At 41.8% G+C, this 20,182-nt stretch overlaps 1 protein-coding gene across 1 annotated transcript; it reads left to right on the top strand.

Annotated features, from left to right (window-relative positions):
- Window positions 1-6,721: 6,721 nt before the first annotated feature.
- pxdc1b (PX domain containing 1b) lies at window positions 6,722-19,130 on the top strand. The gene is made up of 5 exons (XM_072378640.1): window positions 6,722-7,366; window positions 14,735-14,826; window positions 15,336-15,453; window positions 15,554-15,665; window positions 16,770-19,130. The coding sequence occupies exons 1-5, from the start codon at window positions 7,111-7,113 to the stop codon at window positions 16,891-16,893; spliced, it is 702 nt and encodes a 233-aa protein (XP_072234741.1). The 5' UTR covers window positions 6,722-7,110; the 3' UTR covers window positions 16,894-19,130.
- Window positions 19,131-20,182: the final 1,052 nt, after the last annotated feature.

A 20,182-nucleotide genomic window follows, 5' to 3' on the forward strand; every position in this document is an offset into this window, starting at 1 on the left:
GAAAGCAATGGAGGCGTGATGATATAGCAGCATTAAAGCTGGCAACCTGGCAGATGGGATGAGAGCTTCTGGCAGGTGATAGATCTGTAGATGTCACCATTATCATTGTGCATTTTGATGATATCTTCCTTTGTGTATTCTCTTGTAAAGACAAAAAAAACTGTTTCCTCTGGCAGTCTGTTATAGATTATGTTTCGAAAGCACATCGGGAGGAAGAAAATCTAAATATGCAACGAGGCTCTGATAGAAATATGTACTTTATGCGTTCTGTGCAGACAGTCCAGAGTTGTAACTCACAGGCTGGGCCTTCTGCTGTACACTGTGTCTCAGATTTATATGGTAAATCTGCGAGCTGGAGGTCTCCAAACAGATTACAGTTCTGGTCACAGAGACATTAGATATTCTGAGGGGAGACCTCTGCCCCCCTGTGCCCAGTAAATCAGTGTGAGATAAACGTCCACATGCTGCTGTGCAACCCCAAGGCCTGTTTCTCCATCATACACCATCACTTACAAATCGCAGCCCTCCCTCTTTGAAAAATAGTCTCCCTCGTTGTTTTTTACAGCGTTTTTCTCACATTTCTTTTCTACCTTCTTGCTTTATTAGTATCACTGATCAAATAACATATAAAGTCCTCTTAATATTCCAGCAGACCCCCTTGTTAATGTTAATATCTGTTAGTTTGATTCAAACATGTAGAACTTTATGTTGGTGCTGCCACTGTCCAAAAGTTACCCTGAGAGAAATGCACATTATATGTTTATGTTTATGTATTTAGCAGACGCTTTTATCCAAAGCGACTTACAAATTAAGATATAATATACCATGTGCAAAGCTGTTGATGTCTAACAGACACAGTTTTCCATGTCCCCTCTCTTATGGGATGCTAGTTTCACACATAAACACCAGATACTGTTTCACATGTGCAATAGGCAAAGATTAACCACTGTAAAAAGGCTCTTGTGGTCAATTTAGAATCACGAATTAACCTAAAATGCATGTTTTTGGTCGGTGAGAGGAAGCCGCAGAACCTTGAGAGAACCCATGCCTGCACGGACTAACAACTCCACACAGACAGGCGACAGAGCTAACCTCCACACCACCGTGGAGGGATACTACCCTACTCTTTTGATGCCTTGAGTTTGGCACCTGGTCTTTGCCAAGTTAGTCCTTTTCGAAGCAAAACGTGTCGATATCCAAGATCTGACAGAACAAGAGTGTGGATTCATGAAACAGTCATTTTCAAAAGAACCACAAGCACTTGGTTCAGAAGGAGTGTTGCTAGTTGACACCATAATGATTTGATTCTATTGATTTAGTATTTCAGCTCAAAGACATTGAACCTCACGTTTCCCCCAGCGTATTCATTGGGGTGTGAATGTGCCTGTTGCACTGGGATTTACTCCACTGCACTGACATTAAGTCAGAAGACCCTGAGACACAACTCAAGGCTTCAAAGCAGTCTAATACACTGACATAGTGCTTGCATTGCTGAAAACAGCATATTATTAGGAGCTGGCCCATGCTTCATCAATTCATTTTCATACAAAACAATAACGTAAGAGTTAAAGTTGAAGTATTTTATGTGAAATAAAAGCCTGAGAGCACATGGACAGAATATTCACAGAGATTGCCTCAGATCAGATTTATAACCTCTGCTGGAACCTGGATTTCCATAAGGAGGGGTTAAAAGCAGCAGACGTTAGGTCTGCTTCGACTCATCGGGCCTCCCCTCTCCAGGCCTCACTGGAGACACAATAAGGATGGGGCCATAAAACATGGGGTCCAACAGATGCTCATTGAAGACAACCACAGTCCATTATAGAGCCTGTTAAAGACACTCAGACAGTTTGCTCACCCTCTATCACCCCAGCCCCAGCACTCCTCGGTGGGTTTTGTCTGCTGGTGTGGACAACGATAGAGTTACGGCCCAGAAAGGCTCCTTCTAAGTAAAGCTGTGCCAGTGCATCTCAATAAAAAGAGAACGCCTGCATCCACGAACGCAGATGTTCTTTGTTCTCTGACAGACGTTTCCATCTTTGTTTTTGCTTCTTGTCACCTCCTTTCTTAACAGTTTTTCTTTATGAGCCTCTGCTGTTTGTTTTTTAGAGAGAATAGGTGCTGGCATACAATATGTAGGACAAAGAACTGTGTTTAGGAGTACAACCAAAGCACATGGCCTTGCTTTAAGGAAAGCGAGGGGAGAGCATCATTCATTTACAATGATCTCGGAGCAGGAATCCTTAGGAAGCTTTATAACTTGAGGCTGACTGGACCATGATTTGGAGCTGGACTGAAAAAGTCTTTGACATTCACCTTCAGTGGGTTACTGTGGGACAAAACAGGGTCCGAGGGTCTTTATTTTCCTCCTCTCAACAGTGTAATTAAACATAGGTAAAACATTATATATGGATGATAGGGCTCTAAATAGCAGCCTTTAAAGCTGTTCTGTAAGTCCACCACCGATGCTACAGGATAAACAATGCTAAGTCTCCGTAGTTAAATGCTGGGAGCTCTTATAACACTGTCTGGAAGTTATAAGAAGCCACAACAATGCTCCATTTGAAAGAAAAGAAAAGAAAAGAACTTCTTAAAGCTCAAGGATTAGCTATTTAACCCCAGATACTTAGATTTGCAAAGTTAACTACACTCGCCAACACGGACCGATGGTTTAAATAATCACAAAGACGAATATCATACATGTGTAATTAAACATTTTACGGCACAGACATCCGATGGCCTGGCCAGAATCGATCAGAAGCAACTCCCTGACCAGGGAAAAGTACGCAGTTACAGTTTCACTCTGTATTAAAGAGTGATGTGGTCTGAAGCTGTGCAAATTCCCTTCCTCAGCAGCAAGAAACGTGCATTGGCTGGAGGACTCTCACAGCAGGAAGTGACTGAGGCTCTGGCACAGTTTCCTTCGGTGGGAACACACCGCAGGAAATTCAAGGCTGGTTCTCCAACTCAGGGAGTCCACCGAACAGCTGGACACCTTGAATTAGGAAAGGGGGCCCTTTTGTTGTCAAAAGCCACCAAAGATGAACAAAAAAAAGCCTCGACAGCGACAGAAGTGACACGGGATGAGCAGGAATCAAAGCGGTGTCCCAAGCCAGCAGAGAGCCCCAATGACATTATCGACAGGATGCTGTTATGGTCTGATATGTGAAAGATCCCTCAAACCAAGCTCGTTCCTGATTATAGCGAAACGTAACACCTTATTGTCGTCCCCAGTTTTAGAAGTGAGAAGAACTGCATCTTCTCTGTTATCACCAATTAGCCTCCAGTATATCTCCTCAGACTGCAGAACAAAGATGTCTCAAGGATGCACCAAATATGACCTCAGAGACGATCAGCTTCAGTTGCTAAGGGAGATCACTGCAGCATCACTCCAGCCTGACACTGTCATGTGGCCTGATGTCAGCAAGACTTTCTATCTAAATAAGATCCCTGTCCCATAGGAGAAAGGGTTGGAGGTATTCCAACCTCCAGCTTGGCAGCTGAATCCTGGAAAGCAGCCTGTAGGAGACAGCATAGTCAAGCATCACCTTAGACCTAAGTAGAATGCAGCAGGGAGAAATCTCTGCCTTAACTCCTCCTTCATAGAGGCTATTTGGACTATTTGGAAGTTTCAAAGGCAAACCCTTATATCACAACCTCCCAGTCTCATCACCTGAGTTAGACTAAGCTTATACTGATATAAATCTAAATCCAGTGGCTGCTACCAAATGATTGAATTAAAGGTATACAAAAAAAAAAAAGATAAGAAAGTCATCAGGGGATATGTATGAGAACTCAAACTGTCCTCCTTTAACGGTGCAGTTTACCCTGATTCTGCTCCTGCAGTGGTTTGGCATTAGCCCTGTTGAAATAAAACACGAGGAGGACTATGGGAATGAGTGGGAAACAGTCTATTTTTCCATAAAAAGTACAGTTTCTGAGGAATTGTATTGGAATGAGGACTGAAGCGGAATGTGCTGATGCTGTAAATGTGGCCAAACCACAGATTGAAGCCCTGCTATAAACATACAGATCCTATTATTACACATGGCACGAGAGGATTTTCTGACAATACCGAGGCAGCGTGTAATATAACCACACTAATCATTTGTGCTTCGGATGAAATGTGCAAAAGTTGTCCAACAAATTCAAAGTCTGAGCTGTGATTCTTTCTCGTTATCAGCGTCTCACCGCTTTAATTATTCCAGTTACCAGAATATACATTTGTCCAGTGCTTTTCCAAAAGAAAAGAGTGCTGCAAAATAATGACAAAACAACATCTGAAAATGATTCAGACAATGTTGCTGTCTAAGGAGATCAGAGTCAGTCATTAAAGCTGCATCACACTCAGTGCGGTTACATGAGTGCCATTGGATCGGATTAATGGCTAAATTACAATAAAACTGAGTTATTCAGCTCATGTTGACACCTTAATCTGACAAAAATTTAATCGGATCGAATCAAGACCCCGAGATAACTCGAGATAACCCCGAGATCCACGTAGACGACAGCGGATCGGATCGAGCGTTCTGCGCATGCTCCAGATTTTTTTCCCGCGATCGTCACCCGGAAGTGGAAGGAGACGATATTCCTGTTGTTGTCGTCAGAAAGAAGCAAACAAGGCGATGGAGAATGCGCCGTTGTGCATCGTCTGTGCCATAACCAGCTCATCACAGATGGAGAGGGACGCAGCTTCATCTCGCTCTGCGTTCGCCATCTTTCTGAATGCCTGAGTTTGTTGTTGTTGGCGGTGAAGACGTCAACAGGAAGTGGCTCTATTAGCGATAGCTGAAATGGGGACAGCGCCACCTATTGTACCGGGGTATGACATGCTTTGTGCCAGTGATTCCATTCATTCACCGCCATATATCCAAGGATAATTACCCTCAGATAAGGAGCAGAACCCAACTGTAGCTATAATCCAGTTAATCTCATCATGTGGACCCTCTGACTATCTATCAGTCAGTAACTGGACTTTCATGCCAGCAAAGACAGGATGATAACACAGGCTCATCTGAGCTTTTTCATAACATGGTTATATATAAGAAACTACATCTTACACCTCAGCCAGCTTAGTGTCATCAGAGAAGATCACAGTGATTTTCCGCCCTCTGTATAATTTGTGCTTTTGCAGTGGTGCAGGTTAATGGTCGGTGTTATGGTGTTATATGACCTTCTTCTCCCTGTAAACACCCGCAGAGGCCAGTTAACCCATCATTTTGAACTCTTGGTGTCATGCTTGTGAAATTGTTTCCTTTCAGTGACACAGTTTTCGTATTCAGTGCACGTAACTGCGAGTGAAGCACATTAACCAACAGCACTGGCTGTGGAACTATACATTTTATTGTGAGGATATTACAGCCGCGCTATACCTGCTGAATATACATGTATTTTTCATCTTCCAAGAGGTGGATATTCCCAAAGTGCAGTTCCATTGTAATGTTTTATCTGGGGTTGTCCAGGGAAGCAGGGACTCTTCTGAGTATTTCCTTGTCTGTTGTGTAGCAGCATCTTTTCAGCAAAGACAGCAACCAGGGAGCCCAGAGGGACCATGGAGCATTTTGGCATTACGTGCCAAATGTTGAGAGGTAATTTCTTTCATAACATCCTCACCATGAAACTGAGAGTAAGTCACAAAGATGCAATTAGGAGCGAAGAAAGCAGCACGGAGGCACCGGTGTCATGAACTGCACAGAGCACATCAGACTGGAGTTTCTCTGCCTTGTCTCATCAGTGCATTGCTCAGTTTTCTGATCAGAATCCTGCTGTTCTGCGTGCACGAGCATTTGTATGCCTGAGCTGTGTTTTAAAGCTTGCTTTCACTTGCAGTTAATATGCTATTTCCTGTGCTGTATTGTTCAGAAACGCTGTTAGCAGAACTCTTTGCAGACAGTTCTTTTCCCATTCCACAATCATTAATTAAAAGCTGAATCGTCATTTCTTGCCTTGACCACAGCTTCCAGTAAAGGTCTTTTATTAGTATTTGCCTTTTGTCTCTGTGAAACATTAGCGTTCTGTTCGGTGGAACAACACAGAACAAATCTACTCCATTTTTGGTTAGGCAGCCATTAGTAAAGCGGTAGTAAATGAACGTTTTTATGTTGATACACCTCTACATCTGATTATCGTCCTTACCAGAGTCAGAAGAAGGCGGCTGGCTTCTTAAACTTGAATCTAAATTGGTGTTAAATTGTTTGCCAAGGCTCCCAGACTACAGTGTATGGGTGCACATTCTAGTTGCCTGTTCAGCTTAAAAAAAACCCCCAAAAGGATCGAATGAAAAGAAAGAAACACAAAACTACACCACAGTTTAAGCAGTTTAAGTCCAACATCCTCTTCTGCGATCACCTCAAGCCAAAGTTTGTTGCGTTTATTCACAGATGAAGAAGTGGCATCACATGCAGGGTCACTTGTAACTGATAGTTGAATTATTATCGAAATAAACAAGAGGAATCATATGTGTCCTTATTATAAATCAGGAGATGGACAGTGTGTTTGCAAGCCTGTGCATTCCTTGCATAATTACACCCTGTTGTCAAGGAGGGAGGAAGGAAGGAGGAAGAAGAGGGGAGGAAACTGAGCTGAAAGAAAAGCAACTGCTACAGACAGTGCGGAGTTTAACTCTCTGGGTGGACTTTGGGTAATTATAGACAGGACACGAGGGAGGCAGCAGCTTAAACTCCTTTAAAATATTTACTTTCTAACTTAGTTTGGACTCTTTCTCGCATTTTTCGGACACTTTGCTATTGGCTGGCGGAAAATAAACAGCTGCAGGATCGATGCTGCCGAGTCAGTCATGCTGGGGCGTTATCTTTGTGTCTAAAGTCTTTTTTTTTTCAAAGTCATGCCACGTCTGAGATTACGCCTGTGATAGGCTGAGCAAACAGCCATCATCATCCTCCTCCTGCTCACACTCAGCCGCAGCTGTCTGCCGCTCACAGTGGGCTGACCGAAAAGTTGCCGAAGTTGCCTTTTCTTGTTTGCTTGATTTGGATTTTCACATTTCAGCGGCCTTGACTCCTCCAGACCCCCGCCCGCCCGCCCCTCCACGCGCACAGTCTGCTGTCCGCCGGCGCGCCGCAGCATGCTGGACTGACTGACGTCTGAGGAATGGCATCGGCTGTGTTTGAAGGGACGTCGCTGGTCAACATGTTTGTCCGGGACTGCTGGGTTAACGGGATCCGGAGACTCATCATCAGCCAGCGCGGAGAGGAAGAGGAGTTTTTCGAGATCAGAACTGAGTGGTCTGACAGGAACATTTTATACTTGCATCGGAGTTATTCCGATCTGGGGCGGCTGTTTAAAAGACTGGTGGAATCCTTTCCTGAGGACAGAAGAGACCTCTCCAAATCTCCAATGATAGAAGGTTGGTCAGATGGAATAAACAGACACTTACACAGGAAATGATGACAGAGCACTTCGACCTATTATTAACTCAGTGGATGACACAGGCTACATTTTGGACAGGGGCGTAGCTGTACATTAAAGGGCCATATCCACAGGAGGGCAGTTTTGGGCTCCTTCCACTTTTTCTTCATGTGTATTGTTGAATCGAGCTGTTTAAATTGACCTGGAATATTAAGAATAGTTACTGAAATTAGCTCATTTTGCTAAACCAACCCCCCCCAAAAGATTCACTTTAAGTTTTTTTTACTTGAATGTTCAATTTCCCCCACATTAGCTCACCTGTCGGTACTCAGAACCTTTTGGACTCATTAGAGTTTGTTTCTTCCTCCTGCATTTGCCAAACATATCCAGTTGTGAAAAGCTTCCATCTGCTTGTAATATTTAATCCCCTGAAAATTCCTGTTCCCGGTTGCACCTCGGATCGCACAGCTGCTATTTTGTGCATTTTTTAAGGATTACAGGGAAACTCTGTTACCAGAACAGCTGTCTGAGGAACAATTTTACAACACTTCATATTCGTTTCAGATTTAGTCCATCAGCTTATGTGCTTATGTGTAGCTATAGGGCAGTTTTATCCATAATGGAGGAACAGCAGAAAGTCAACGTTATCAAATGTTTGGGACAACTCTGAGCTGGGGTTGTTTGGATGGGTTAATAATTGACAAAACCCCCTTTTTTTCATGCAAGCAGACCTGTCACACAGCCTGTGGATCATGGTGTACTGACACTGAAAATGTGATCTGCAGGTCTGCTCCTCTATCTTTGTGGTGTAAGAGTAAGACTGCAAGCAGATCTGCTTTTTACTTAGTCAGTCCGCACAAGTAAAGGAGAAGTTTGTGCTTTCAGGGTTGTTAGTTCAACAGAGAAAAAAACGACTGAAGCTAATAACCTACTTGGCTCAAGTAGATCATAGATTATAAACTCTTTACATTTTCCTATTTGTGTTTACTGTATAGGTATCTTGCATAAATGCTGATAGAATAGGATAAATAATCATTATCACAGGGCTGAGTTCAGGTTTGTTTTTCTTATAACATTTTCTTCAGTTTTCTTTTTAGCTATCAGGCTAAGATTGATTCTTTCAGTAACTGTATTTCCATCTAAATGTCACATAAATTCAGAGCAGACTTTAGAAATTTCACTGAATGAAACAACAACATCAAGAACATTTCACTGTGCTGGTTTCTGTTGACATGGCCAGAGGCTGGTGGCCACAAAATTAAGAAAAGGTGCACTCTGCCTCTCGCCCACTGACCCCCCGCTACTTTAAATTGGATTAAGCGGGTATGGAAAATGGATGGATGGCCTTTGAATAGTAGTTTACTGTGATGTAAACTCAAATAGTGCCTTTCCCATAACTGTACAGACCTGGCTGCCAAACCAGAACTGACTACCAATTATCTTTTCACGAGGAAGCAAATAGTTTATGTTCTGGAGCCATCCATCCATCCATTTTCTGATTATCCAGAACCTGGTTATGGGAGCAAAAGTCTAAGCAGAGATCCAAAGATCTTTCACTCCCCAGAAACCTCCTCCAACTCTCCCGGGGGGACCTTGAGGCCTTCCCAGGCAAGCTGAGAGATATAATCTCTGGGACCAGCCCAAACCACCTCAACTGGCTCCTTTTGATGAGTAGAAGTAGCGACTCGACTCTGAGCCACTATTTGGAGGGAAGCTAATAATAATGCTGCCTGTCTCTCGCTTTGTCTCACCCACGCTTGTGAAGACCCTAGTTGTCACGTTGTGTGGTGTAGACGTGGAGATGAGGACCCGAATGCAGATTATAAGTGAGAAAAAACTTGATTTATTCAAAGAAACTATAGCAAAAGGTGCCGGAATTCAAAAACTTAAACTGACAAAACAAAAACCTCAAGAACAGATAGAAACCCGACTCTGAAAAATAACTTTACCAGAATGATGACAAACCCTGACATGAACGGTGACTGTAACAGTGACAAACCTAATTAAACAACAGAATGAGTGACTCACAACCGGGAGTTTAAATGCAGAGGAGGGTGATCAGTGAGTGGAGGCAGCTGAGGTGACACTCAGGTGAAGGGAGTGGAGCCGATGACCAGACCAGAGGGAACTGAAAGGGAAAAAGATGAAGACCTGGCAAAACTAAAGACTAGGCAGAAACATAAAGAACATGACACTAGTTCACTTTAGTTTCTTCACTTAAAGCAAAGCTAACACCAGAATAAATAAAGATTTTAAACAACTCACTTCTTTCCGCTCTCCGCCATCTTTGTAGTCCAAATCAGTCGATCGCCGAATGAATGGACTTTTCTGGCTTTTGATTTTAGTATCGTTTCTTATAGGAGGCTCAATTGTAAAATACAGGGATAATATCGTTTTTCACTAACGACGAAACAATTATTTGAATAGCTAATGCCATGATTTCCTCCATTGGAGCCCATTCAGTCGGCGATGGACTGTTTTGGACTACAAAGATGGCGGAGAACGGAAAGAAGTGAGTTGTTTAAAACCTTTATTTTAATAGACTTCTTGTACACAAAAATGTTCCCCACGTTTGGGCTCGAGTGTAGAGACCCAGGTCTTTACATACGGGGAAAGAGTCTTTTAAAAGTAGCGAAAAGTAGCCCCTAAATGTCCCATTAAAAAGGCAATTTCACCCCAAAACGTATACGCTTAAGCTCACAAATGGCACTTCCATCGTGATTATGCTTTTAAAAGGAGTGTTTGACTCGGGTACATTCACAAAAAGGCCAAAGTTTAATTCTGGCGCTAGTTTTGGTGAAGAAACTGTCTCCCAATCCACTCTCTTCCATCTGAGGACCTCACACTTGTAGGTGCTAATTCTTATTCCGGCTGCAAACCGCTCCAGTGGGTGATGGACTGTTGATAGGAGTCCAACATAAGCTCAACCTGTTGATTAAAACAGTGACAAACATTAACTCTGGCAGGAAGAGCCCCAAATGTTGCTCCTGGTAAACCCCCTGATGGGTTAAAGTGTTTTAGTCATTTTATCCAAAGCAAACAAAAAGTTGAACCAAATGTTCTGCCTGCTGTATCAGCTGATCATGTCAAAGTGGCATCCCACACACCATAAAAAGGTAATACTTCCACTTACTGGTAAAAAAACTGTAACTGTAATGAAAGCATAAGAGTATTTTAGGCGAAGCTTTGCAGAGGGAAGTTCCTGTCAGCACAGGCTGTGCCTGTAGCCCTCAGGGTTTGCATCTCATGTTCTGATACCCTGGCATTGCCAAAGATTTTGTAGAGCTCCCAGCTTGTTTTTTGTCTTTCCGTGGCACTTCACTTCCTCTTTGTCTCTACCCGCTGAGCCCATACAAGTGTTGTGGAAACATCCCTTTTAGTTGCAGCTGGAAAGCTTCACTTCCTGCCCAGACACTGGAATAGCTGACAGAGTTGAAGACGGCTCGCTGCGTGGCGTCTGTCTGTCAAGTGTAACGTGTATTTTGGGAAGAGACGCTTCAGATCTCATGATTGACTTTTCATTTTGTTACTCTGTCTGTCACGCTTCATATCCAGACCAGAGCTCAATGGGATCGTGAACCACAGCTTTAGTAACATTACCTAAACTGATTCAGTCTTTCCTTGTATCCCATATATCTACCTCTCAGATTGAGTAAAAAAAACATAGCTCTGTCTCTTCTCAGTCTACTTTGCTCCAGTTTCTGACTCTGGACATGGTTCTGGGCTGCACCTTGACAACAAAGACAACATGCAGGGCTCTTCAGACTGATGTCATCATGTGAAAGAGTCAGAGGGTGACTGTGAGAGGAGTGGACTCACCATATTTAGTCCCTCTGGTTTGAGAAGCCCTCATAACACTTACCTTACATCTGACCTCAGACTGAACACAGACGGGACGCGATTGCTCACATTCCACATGAACTAGATATCATCAAGGAATGTGGAGGCAGACTGAAGTCAAACCCTTCTTACAGTGATTAATTTGTATCATACAAATGCACAGGGGGAGGCGGGGGGACATCTTACAGATAATTCGGCTAACGGAAACAGGTCAGTAACATATTTGGGTATAAAGTCAATCAGAGGTTCAATAATCTGCAAAAAACTTCAGATTTCTGTTGTGAAGACTTTAAATATTCCAACATCTGCAGTACTTATTATTTACAGTCTTTGCATTGTTTTGTCTAAACTTTTCTTGATTTGGGATTATACTGAGCATGCATGGACGGGTCATGGAAAATGTAATTATTCCAGTACTCCCCATGTGGTATAAAACACACTCAAGACTTTACTTAATAATAAGTAAATTGAGTTTCTACACTTTTATAAACATTCATATATTTTCCATCTATATAATGTGATTTATTACACATTGTAATGTCTATATAGTTGTTTTTTACTTCTGAACATGCAAATAAATTAGCAAGAAAATGAACATGAAGGAACAGATGAATTGAATCTGGTTGATTGGATTCTTTTCATGTAAGCAGATAATTCAACAGGGCACCGTGGTGTTATTGTTTGCTGAATTCATGGAGGAGAGTTTGATGAGATGGTTTTTATCTCTCACATATCTGTCCCTTAGCTTAGTGCTGCATAAAGAGCGCTAAGAGAGGGAAACTCCAGCTTGCCTCTGTCGGGGGGTAAATATCCACCCTACTGTCATCTTTAAAAGTCACTAATTAAAAGTCCTGCCAAAGAAAATGTTATTTTTTTAACATTTTTGACTGCTTTTCTCTGCTGTTCCTGGCTTTGTAGAGGTGAGAAACGAGCTAGCTTGAACTATTGAACTTGAATTAAAAGACAAAGATATTAAAATATGTTACTATGCTTTTGAAGATGCCCATCACACCTATAAATGAAGATGATTTAAGACATTTTGTAGCTGATTATGCCTGTTTTGTCCAGAAATAACATGTTGATCAAACCGCAGGGAGTTAGCGGTTGAACGATTGCGTGCTATGCTGCAGACTTCTGCTTATCAGATTCTTCCAGAAGATGGCTACGAAATGTGTCTCTTACAACATCTGATTGAGATTATGTGTTTCAGGAAGATGTGGACACTGTATTTAACTCATGTTGTGCATGTGTATCTTTTCAGCTGATAAGTTAGATAAAGCATCCTGTCACCATTGCACGCTGTTACAGAGTAATGTTAGATGTTTCTCTCACGTAAGTCCGTGAAGATAGATACGATCACGTGCTTTTCTCAGAAAGCATTTACGGGCCAGTAGTTCCACTGAAGTATAAAATGCTCTTAAGGCATCAACCAAACTGACAGCGTTGCATTTTAAGTTGTAAGACAACACCAGGAAGCTAGAAATCCAAGCAGGAAATGGACACTTCAACAGGAAATACTCTCAGGGATTGTTGTTCAGACAACATGATTTGATGCTTATGTTCCAGATAATAACCATGTATGTGCAACAATCATTAAAAACATTTGTTGGACTGACCCTGACATGCTTTATGTTGGTGATTTCTCAAGCGCTACTGTGGGAGTAGAAATGCTTTATAAGGAAGTGTTAGTGGGAATCACGTGCAGCTCTGTCATTTTGTGCTATTTGTAATCATCGGAGCTCCAAAGTCCCGTCCAAAACCGTTCAGTTGGCATGAGTTTCAGAAATGCTTCAGATAAGATTGCATCACATTAGCATCTGGTTAAAATGCCTGTGTAGCTGCTCGACATGTGCAGCTTGATGTGTTCAATCACACTCGATACGAAGAGGAACACATCGTCAGAGATGTGGTCAGCTTGATAAAATCTCATGCAACCAGCTGTATGCAGCAAAAAAGCCCCTTTAAACGGACAGTACCTGTTGGACGTTGTATTGTACACAGTTTGATCAGTTACTCAGAGTAAAAACAGTCAGAGACTGTTGTTTGATTCAAAGTTTGGAAAAAATCTTCACTGCCAAATGATAAATGCCACCTTTGGATTGTTGTGATCGTTTATAGGTGAAATGCACATTCAAGTGTGCATCTTCATTTAAAATCAGCATCATCTGCTCAAATGACTTTAAACCCACCCTCTGAATGTGAATTTCTCTTTTTTCTTGCGGATTTAACCCTGCACCCACCCTTGTTTTGATTTGATTCAGAACATCAGGGCTCTGCATGGCAGCACATACACTTTGCTAGAACTGACAAGCCTGGGTGTGGTTTATGTTCTCTCAGTTTAAGACGTTAACTGCTGTTAACTCACACTGACTTGTAGCATCTTGAGGCTTTATTTTTGGTGCCAAGTTTAGCGTTCAGTAAAAATTGTGCCAAATCACTCCTCGCATTCCCTTAGGTATGATGTCATGACTGTAGCCATTAGAAATGGATGAGGCTGTGAGTGTTCATAGAGTCACTTTGGAGTACTTCCATGTAACAGTAACTGCTGTCTGTACATGAGACAGAGACTCATCAGTCTCTGGCTGCAGTCTTCATCATTATTCTTCTCACCACATCCCTTTTGTCAGCTTGGCAGTAAATGATGCTTTGCTGACTGCTTGCTTACAGGGATGGCAGCCTTAGATTGTTAAATATGATGATTTTACGCTCCCACTACCTCTGAAATTGTGCTCCTCATTTTGTGCAGGATTGGCATTATCACAGACAGCCTCTCTTATTACTTTCCTCTGTTATTACTCATTGTTAAACAAATGCTAGCAGCTACATAGCAATTTTACCACAGTGTGCACTGGGTTTATGCTCTAAAGACAATGACACGAGGTGTGTTTCTTTCCTTTGTTGGTAGCACACGGCATTGTTAATCAGAAGGTTACTGTAATAAAAACTCTATCTCCTTCTCTCTTGCCTTCGAACCTGTCTGCCATCTAAAGTAAAGGTCACAGCGCCTGCCCTTAGTTATTGTCGAGACACAGAAATAGCTGCACTTGGCATTTTGATTGGTGCCAAGCTTTATTGTTCTTTAAAGCTGTTGAATTCATTAGAGATTTTCTGTTTATTGCAATATTGAGAGGCGGTGGAAGTGGACGAAGGATTTAGCCTTTGTATTATGATGATGTATTAAAACTAACAGATGCTTAAAGCATTTTTAAGCTCATTGCAGGGGATCATTAAGGGGATGCAAAGCTCGTCATATTTGTTTTGCGTTTCATTTGTTAGCATGATAAAGTGTTACTGTGGATCATAAATGAATCTTACATTTTTTTACTTTGCAACCTGTTACACAATTGTTCAGATTAAAATCTTTGACCAAAAATAGCTCCATAAAGAGATCGGACGGCTGTTTTCTTCATTTTGTTGCACATGTGCAACAGATGTGCAGCTGGATTTTACGTACATTACTCCCAAAGGTCACAAACTGCAGTTAACGCTTTCAGGTGTTTTAATCTGTTTATTCATTTTGTTGCAGGGCTGGTTAAAATCAAAGCGGCTCATGATATTGAGGAGAAGTTGAATGAGGTGGAGAGACTGTTGAAGAATGCCATCAACATGCCTTGCAAGGTAAGTTATTGAACTTAAAATGTTCATTTCAAGGCCTTTAAACACTGAGAATGTCACAAATAAACAGCAAAAATCTCACCCAATGACAGCTGGGATAGGCTCCAGCCCCCCCGTGAAAATAGATGGATGGATGTTGCATGAAAACTATTCAAACAGTGATGCAAACAAGTGTAACTCGATCAACGAGCTTTTAACATTAATAAGTTGCTAATGCGGGTTAGTTAGCTTAGATTAGCCAAATGCTCCAAACTCTTCTACATCCAAAAGTAAACCACATAAACCATTCACGATTGTTTGAGCTATGATGCTTCAGACTCTCATTCAAGGCATTGAACATGTTTTGTTCCTTTTAGAATAATGTTTCTTTTTGATATTGCACATAGAAAAGTAAGAATTTTAAGCCTTTTCAATAGGCTTGTGCTTCCCCACCATGCCTTACAACAACCTGTAATGAACCGGCTGATGTTGGGGAGACGGTTTCATATGTATTAAAAATCTTTTCTCTGCAGTACTCCAGGTCAGAGGTCATGTTGACTTTCTTTGAGCGCTCACCACTGGACCAGGTGTTAAGGAATGACAAAGTCCACAGAATCCAGCCATGCTTTCAGAGTCCAATCAAGATATCAGGTACTTGTTCTTGTGTAACAGGAAGATGGATCCGCTGCTGTTGTCCCTGAGGTGATGATAACTTAACTAACGACTCAACATTGCACTCTGTACCTTGTAGAAATCATGCGGTCCAATGGATTTTGTCTGGCCAATACAGAAACCATAGTATTCGATGACCGTATTCTTGAAGAAAAAGAGAGACCCTCATCCACGGACTCTGTGGAACATACGTGAGTAGTGGCAAAACATGCCAATATTTTCATGTGCTTCAGTCATCTTTAAATAGTTTCCTTGTAGAAATATACATATATACTTAGATACTCTTGAATTAGAGGCGTGGCTCAAAAGTGTGTCGATTTAGCATCAAGTTGGCTGCAACCTCAAGCAAATTCAGCGCCTGTTTTCCCACAAAAACGAGGATATCCTTGTTTTCTTTGGAGTTATTGAGTGAAGAAGCCCTTAAATGTGACCCTCCAACCCCCTCGTACAGCACAGGAAGCGTGTCTCTACACCTCTTCCTTCCCTGGGTGTGTGTAGGAAGCAGAAGAGGAACACATTCCTCTTGGTACTTCACACAAAAAGCGTTTTACATCACTCTTAAACGACTTGAGCTTTAGGCAAGGCAAGTTTATTTGTAGCACAATTCAACAACAAGGTGATTCAAAGTGCTTCACAGAGACATTAAAACTAAAATTATAGAAATAGAAATAGAAATAGAAATAGAAATAGAAATAGAAATAAAAAGCATGATTTAAAATTTAAACAAAAGAAGGAAATAAGAACAATAGATAAAATCAGAAAAAAATATATATATGAAAGATAAAATCAATAGTTAAAACATTATTCCGTTTTGAAACTCAAGCTTATTCAAATGCAGCTGAAAGTAGATGTTTCTTCAACCTGGACTTAAATACTGAGTGTTTCAGCTGATCTGAGGCTTTCTGGGAGTTTGTTCCAGACATGTGGAGCATAGAAGCTGAATGCAGCTTCTCCAGGTCTGGTTCTGACTCTGGGAACTGATAAAGAACCGGATCCAGATGACCTGAGGGGTCTGGGAGGTTCATAGTGGGTCAGGAGGTCACTGATGTATTTTGGTCCTTGACCATTCAGAGCTTTATCGACTAGCATCAGAATTTTAAAGTCTATCCTCTGATGGACCGGCAGCCGGTGGAAAGACTTCAGAGCTGGACTGATGTGCTCCACTTTTTTGGTCTTAGCGATTTGAGTGCTTGTCTCTGTGGGTTGAAGGAGAGTTAACTTTTGATGCCAAAGGCAGACTGCACAGGTCCATCCTGTATTGCCCCCAGGTTAATGTGTGTCTCATCTTTTTCCAGGTATGAAGATGGAACAGAGTTTTTGCCACTGGAAACAGATGTGTGTGATGAGGAAACCGAGGCGTATGTCACCAACCTGTCCTACTACCATCTGGTCCCATTTGAGACTGACATCCTGGAATGAAGACTCATGGCTGGAAATCGCTTCAGTGGAGACAAACTATGCAAAGCTGCATGTTGCGGCTCTCTTTGAATGCTGCTGCTGCTTGTTCGAGCAGCTTCTAGAGTCACTGAAGTTTCTTACAGTATGCACCAAAACATTATAAGAATGCAGTAGCAGCATCGCTTCATCCACCATCACCGGCGTGCCTCATCCGGAGCCTTACTCTTCCTTATCGTTGTACTGAGTGCAAAAGGCTTTAGAGTGATGCAGTGTGACAGTAACAGGACTCAGATGTGTCAGGGTTGGGGGTTTGGACTGTGACTGCAACAGATGGATTGAATTTTAGAAACTGATGTAACTTATTGGAGCTTTTGCCGTTTCTCTGTGTAATTGACCAGCACTCTTTTTATTTGTTCTCCTACCTGCCCCTTGATGCAGTTGCCCTGGTTCGCTGCAGAGATTTGCGAGGCATCTGCAGAGCCCTTTGTCTTCTCGTTTGAACTACTCCCTGAAGTACTACCTCTCTGCTACGGGAGTGCACAAACGGTGCCATGAAGCTCTGTGTGCCATCGTTGTTTATGGTGCAGTTGTCACCAGCATTCAGTTTCAGACTGTGCGCCAGCTTAAAACTTATATTTTGTTGCTGTGATACACAGTAGGTTCTCTGGCACGATGGCACTTCAAGAGCCAAGTGAAACTGGACTACATTTACTCTGATGACACACTTGAGGAATTTGGCTGCCACTAAACACAAAAGAAAAGAAACAAATGGTTGCTATAAGCTGAGAATGATAAAGCTTTTATGCTGCCACTTTGTTAGCATAAGCAGGAGATTGATTTCCATGGTGCTTCTGTCTCACTTGGTTCTTGGACTGCTATCAAAACAAAGAATATAAAAGAGAGACAAAGTGAATTTGTCATTTTCTGTCCAAATTGAGAACACAATGCTGCCTAGAGTTTGTTTTGATGATAATCAGAATGTAATTGTGTTAGACATGTCGTTTTGTGTAGTATAAATCACTTCCTGAACTATTATTTTGATATATTAGGGCTAAGTGTGGCCATTATGTGGGGAACTGAATCATCTCGCTGCTGTTGCTGACATCTGACGAGGGATGAAGTGAGGCAAAGAAAGCTTTGTTTAGCTGCTCTGCTGAGGTCATTTCTGCCCCGTTCTGTAAGATGACATGTGTGGGTTCAGTGTGGGAGTCTCCAACTCGGCCTGCGATGGCAGAACAAGTCCTTTCTTTATCTAAAGAAGACAAATGACTTTGCTCTACGAGAACATTCTTTAGGAAAAGCAGTGTGAAAGAAGCAAACACTTGATTAAATCTCACGCCTTTACAGCTTTTATTGGCTCTCCCACCACAGGGAGAGCGCTTTCATTTCTGATGCATGGACCGTGGAACTCAGCGGAGCGTCGCATATGTTTTCAATGCAACTGAAAGGCTGAAGATGTATATTTCTGCTGGGTTAACTGTCTTGTTTTGAAAGTCTTGCCACCACAGGAGCCACTGCAGCCCTGCAGCTTATGTCCAGCTTCCTGCCTCTCTAAATACAAAAGCTTTGTACCCTCACAAACTTGGCACTTGAGCCTTCAGCATGTCCTCCGCATGAGTCTGTTTAGTAACACGGTCATGATCTCTCTTCACCCCGTGAGAAAGTACAGCTCTTTCACAGGGTACACAACTATCTCATGCTGTTCTTTTTTTTGTTTTAGTCATCAAGGTTTGTGTTAAAATGTTTCTTTTTTTGGGAAGCAGCACACAGATGAACAATAAAGCCAACGATTTATTTGATTTAGTGAGAAGAAAAGTAGAAATTCTTACCCGGGAACCATCTGAAATGCTCTTAAAAACTGAATGAACTTATTTTAAAATCAAATATCTTGTTAGATGTCTGCCTGCCTTAAGGCTCTTTCAGTCCCCATGAAGTTATGACCGCAGTGGTACTAAACCCGCTCTAAACATGTCATTGTGTCAGCTGGGATTTTTTATGAGTCATAAGACCACAGCAAGACAAGCTATGACATTAAATAATTATTTATACCGTACACTTCAGCCACTTTCTGTGAAGCTAACCATTCTCTTTCATGTTCTGATTGTATGTTTACATGCTCATCTCAAGTGTAAGATGATTTTTTTGCTGTGTAAATAAGTCGAAATGAAATTAATCTGTATGAGCTTTGAAGATGAAATGTTAATATGTTTGATTACTTCAAAGCAGTTCAGTATTAAATACAAATTATTACTCTGAAAGCTTCTCAAAACAAATAAATATGTTTTCAGTAAAGCTTTTCACGGGATCTTTTTGTGTGCTGACGCAAACATGTGAAGGTTGGAGATAAACTGCGATCATTTGTATGATAAAAAAGAAAATGTCATAACGCCAATAATGTAAAGAAACAGTAAAGTAACTGTTTAACTTCAGTAAAGGATTTGTCCTGCTGCCTGTTATCTTACAGCGACACCTTGTGGTTGATGTCGGTATTGTTAATCTAAACCTTTTCAAACAGTTTCCATGAGAATACTCAAAATTCTTAAAGAAAGTAATATTATCAGTATATTAGTATTAGTATACACTCAGGCCAGTGCTGCGTACATCATATCGTTTCCTATTGTATCATATTATATGTGTTACAAAGCAAAAATAATTATGAAGTGAGCCACGAACAAGGAAAAAACGATAAAATAAACCCTGAGCTCCTTTTCTCTCCAACACAGCCTGAACCCTCTGAGACAAGCTTTCTGTCATTTCTTTAAGGAGTCTTCAGGAATAGTTCTCCAGGCTTCTTGAAGGACATCCCAAAGCTCTTCTTTGGATGTGGGCTGCCTTTTGTTCCGTTCTCTGTCAGATGATCCCACACTGCTTCAATAATGTTGAGGTCCGGGCTCTGGGGAGGATTCATCCCTCCATAAGACCTGTTGCCACTGATTTTCAGTCCACTTCTTGTGTCATTTGGCATAGCTCAGCCTTTTCTCCCTGTTTCCCTTCCTTAAGAATGGCTTCTTGACAGCCACCCTTCCATGGAGACCATTTCTGATGAGGCTTGGGCCAACAGTAGATGGATCAGCTGAAGGTCCAGATGCATCTCTCAGGTCCTGTCAGGTCACAGCTGGATTTTTTCCTCTTTCACTTCCTTCTTTCAGATCCTGTTCATCTGCTGTAGATAGTTTTTTAGGCCTGACACTTCTTCTTTTGTCCTCCACTTGTCCAGTTTCCTCAAATGTTTTAAGGACACCCTGCACACCATGCTGAGATATGCCAAGTTTTCAGCTAATAGCTCTTTGGGAATCACCTTGTTGCTGCA

This window comes from Leuresthes tenuis, unplaced genomic scaffold (genome assembly GCF_036924035.1).
Source record: "Leuresthes tenuis unplaced genomic scaffold, fLeuTen1.0.hap1 SCAF_24, whole genome shotgun sequence".
NCBI classification, from domain to species: domain Eukaryota; kingdom Metazoa; phylum Chordata; class Actinopteri; order Atheriniformes; family Atherinopsidae; genus Leuresthes; species Leuresthes tenuis.

Bases quoted from the DNA above. Each gene is read 5' to 3' on its own strand.
- pxdc1b (XM_072378640.1), top strand. From the start codon at position 7,111: ATGGCATCGGCTGTGTTTGAAGGGACGTCGCTGGTCAACATGTTTGTC. The intron at 14,827-15,335 runs GTAAGTTATTGA...TTTTCTCTGCAG, and splicing joins CCATCAACATGCCTTGCAAG to TACTCCAGGTCAGAGGTCAT. The intron at 15,454-15,553 runs GTACTTGTTCTT...TGTACCTTGTAG, and splicing joins GAGTCCAATCAAGATATCAG to AAATCATGCGGTCCAATGGA.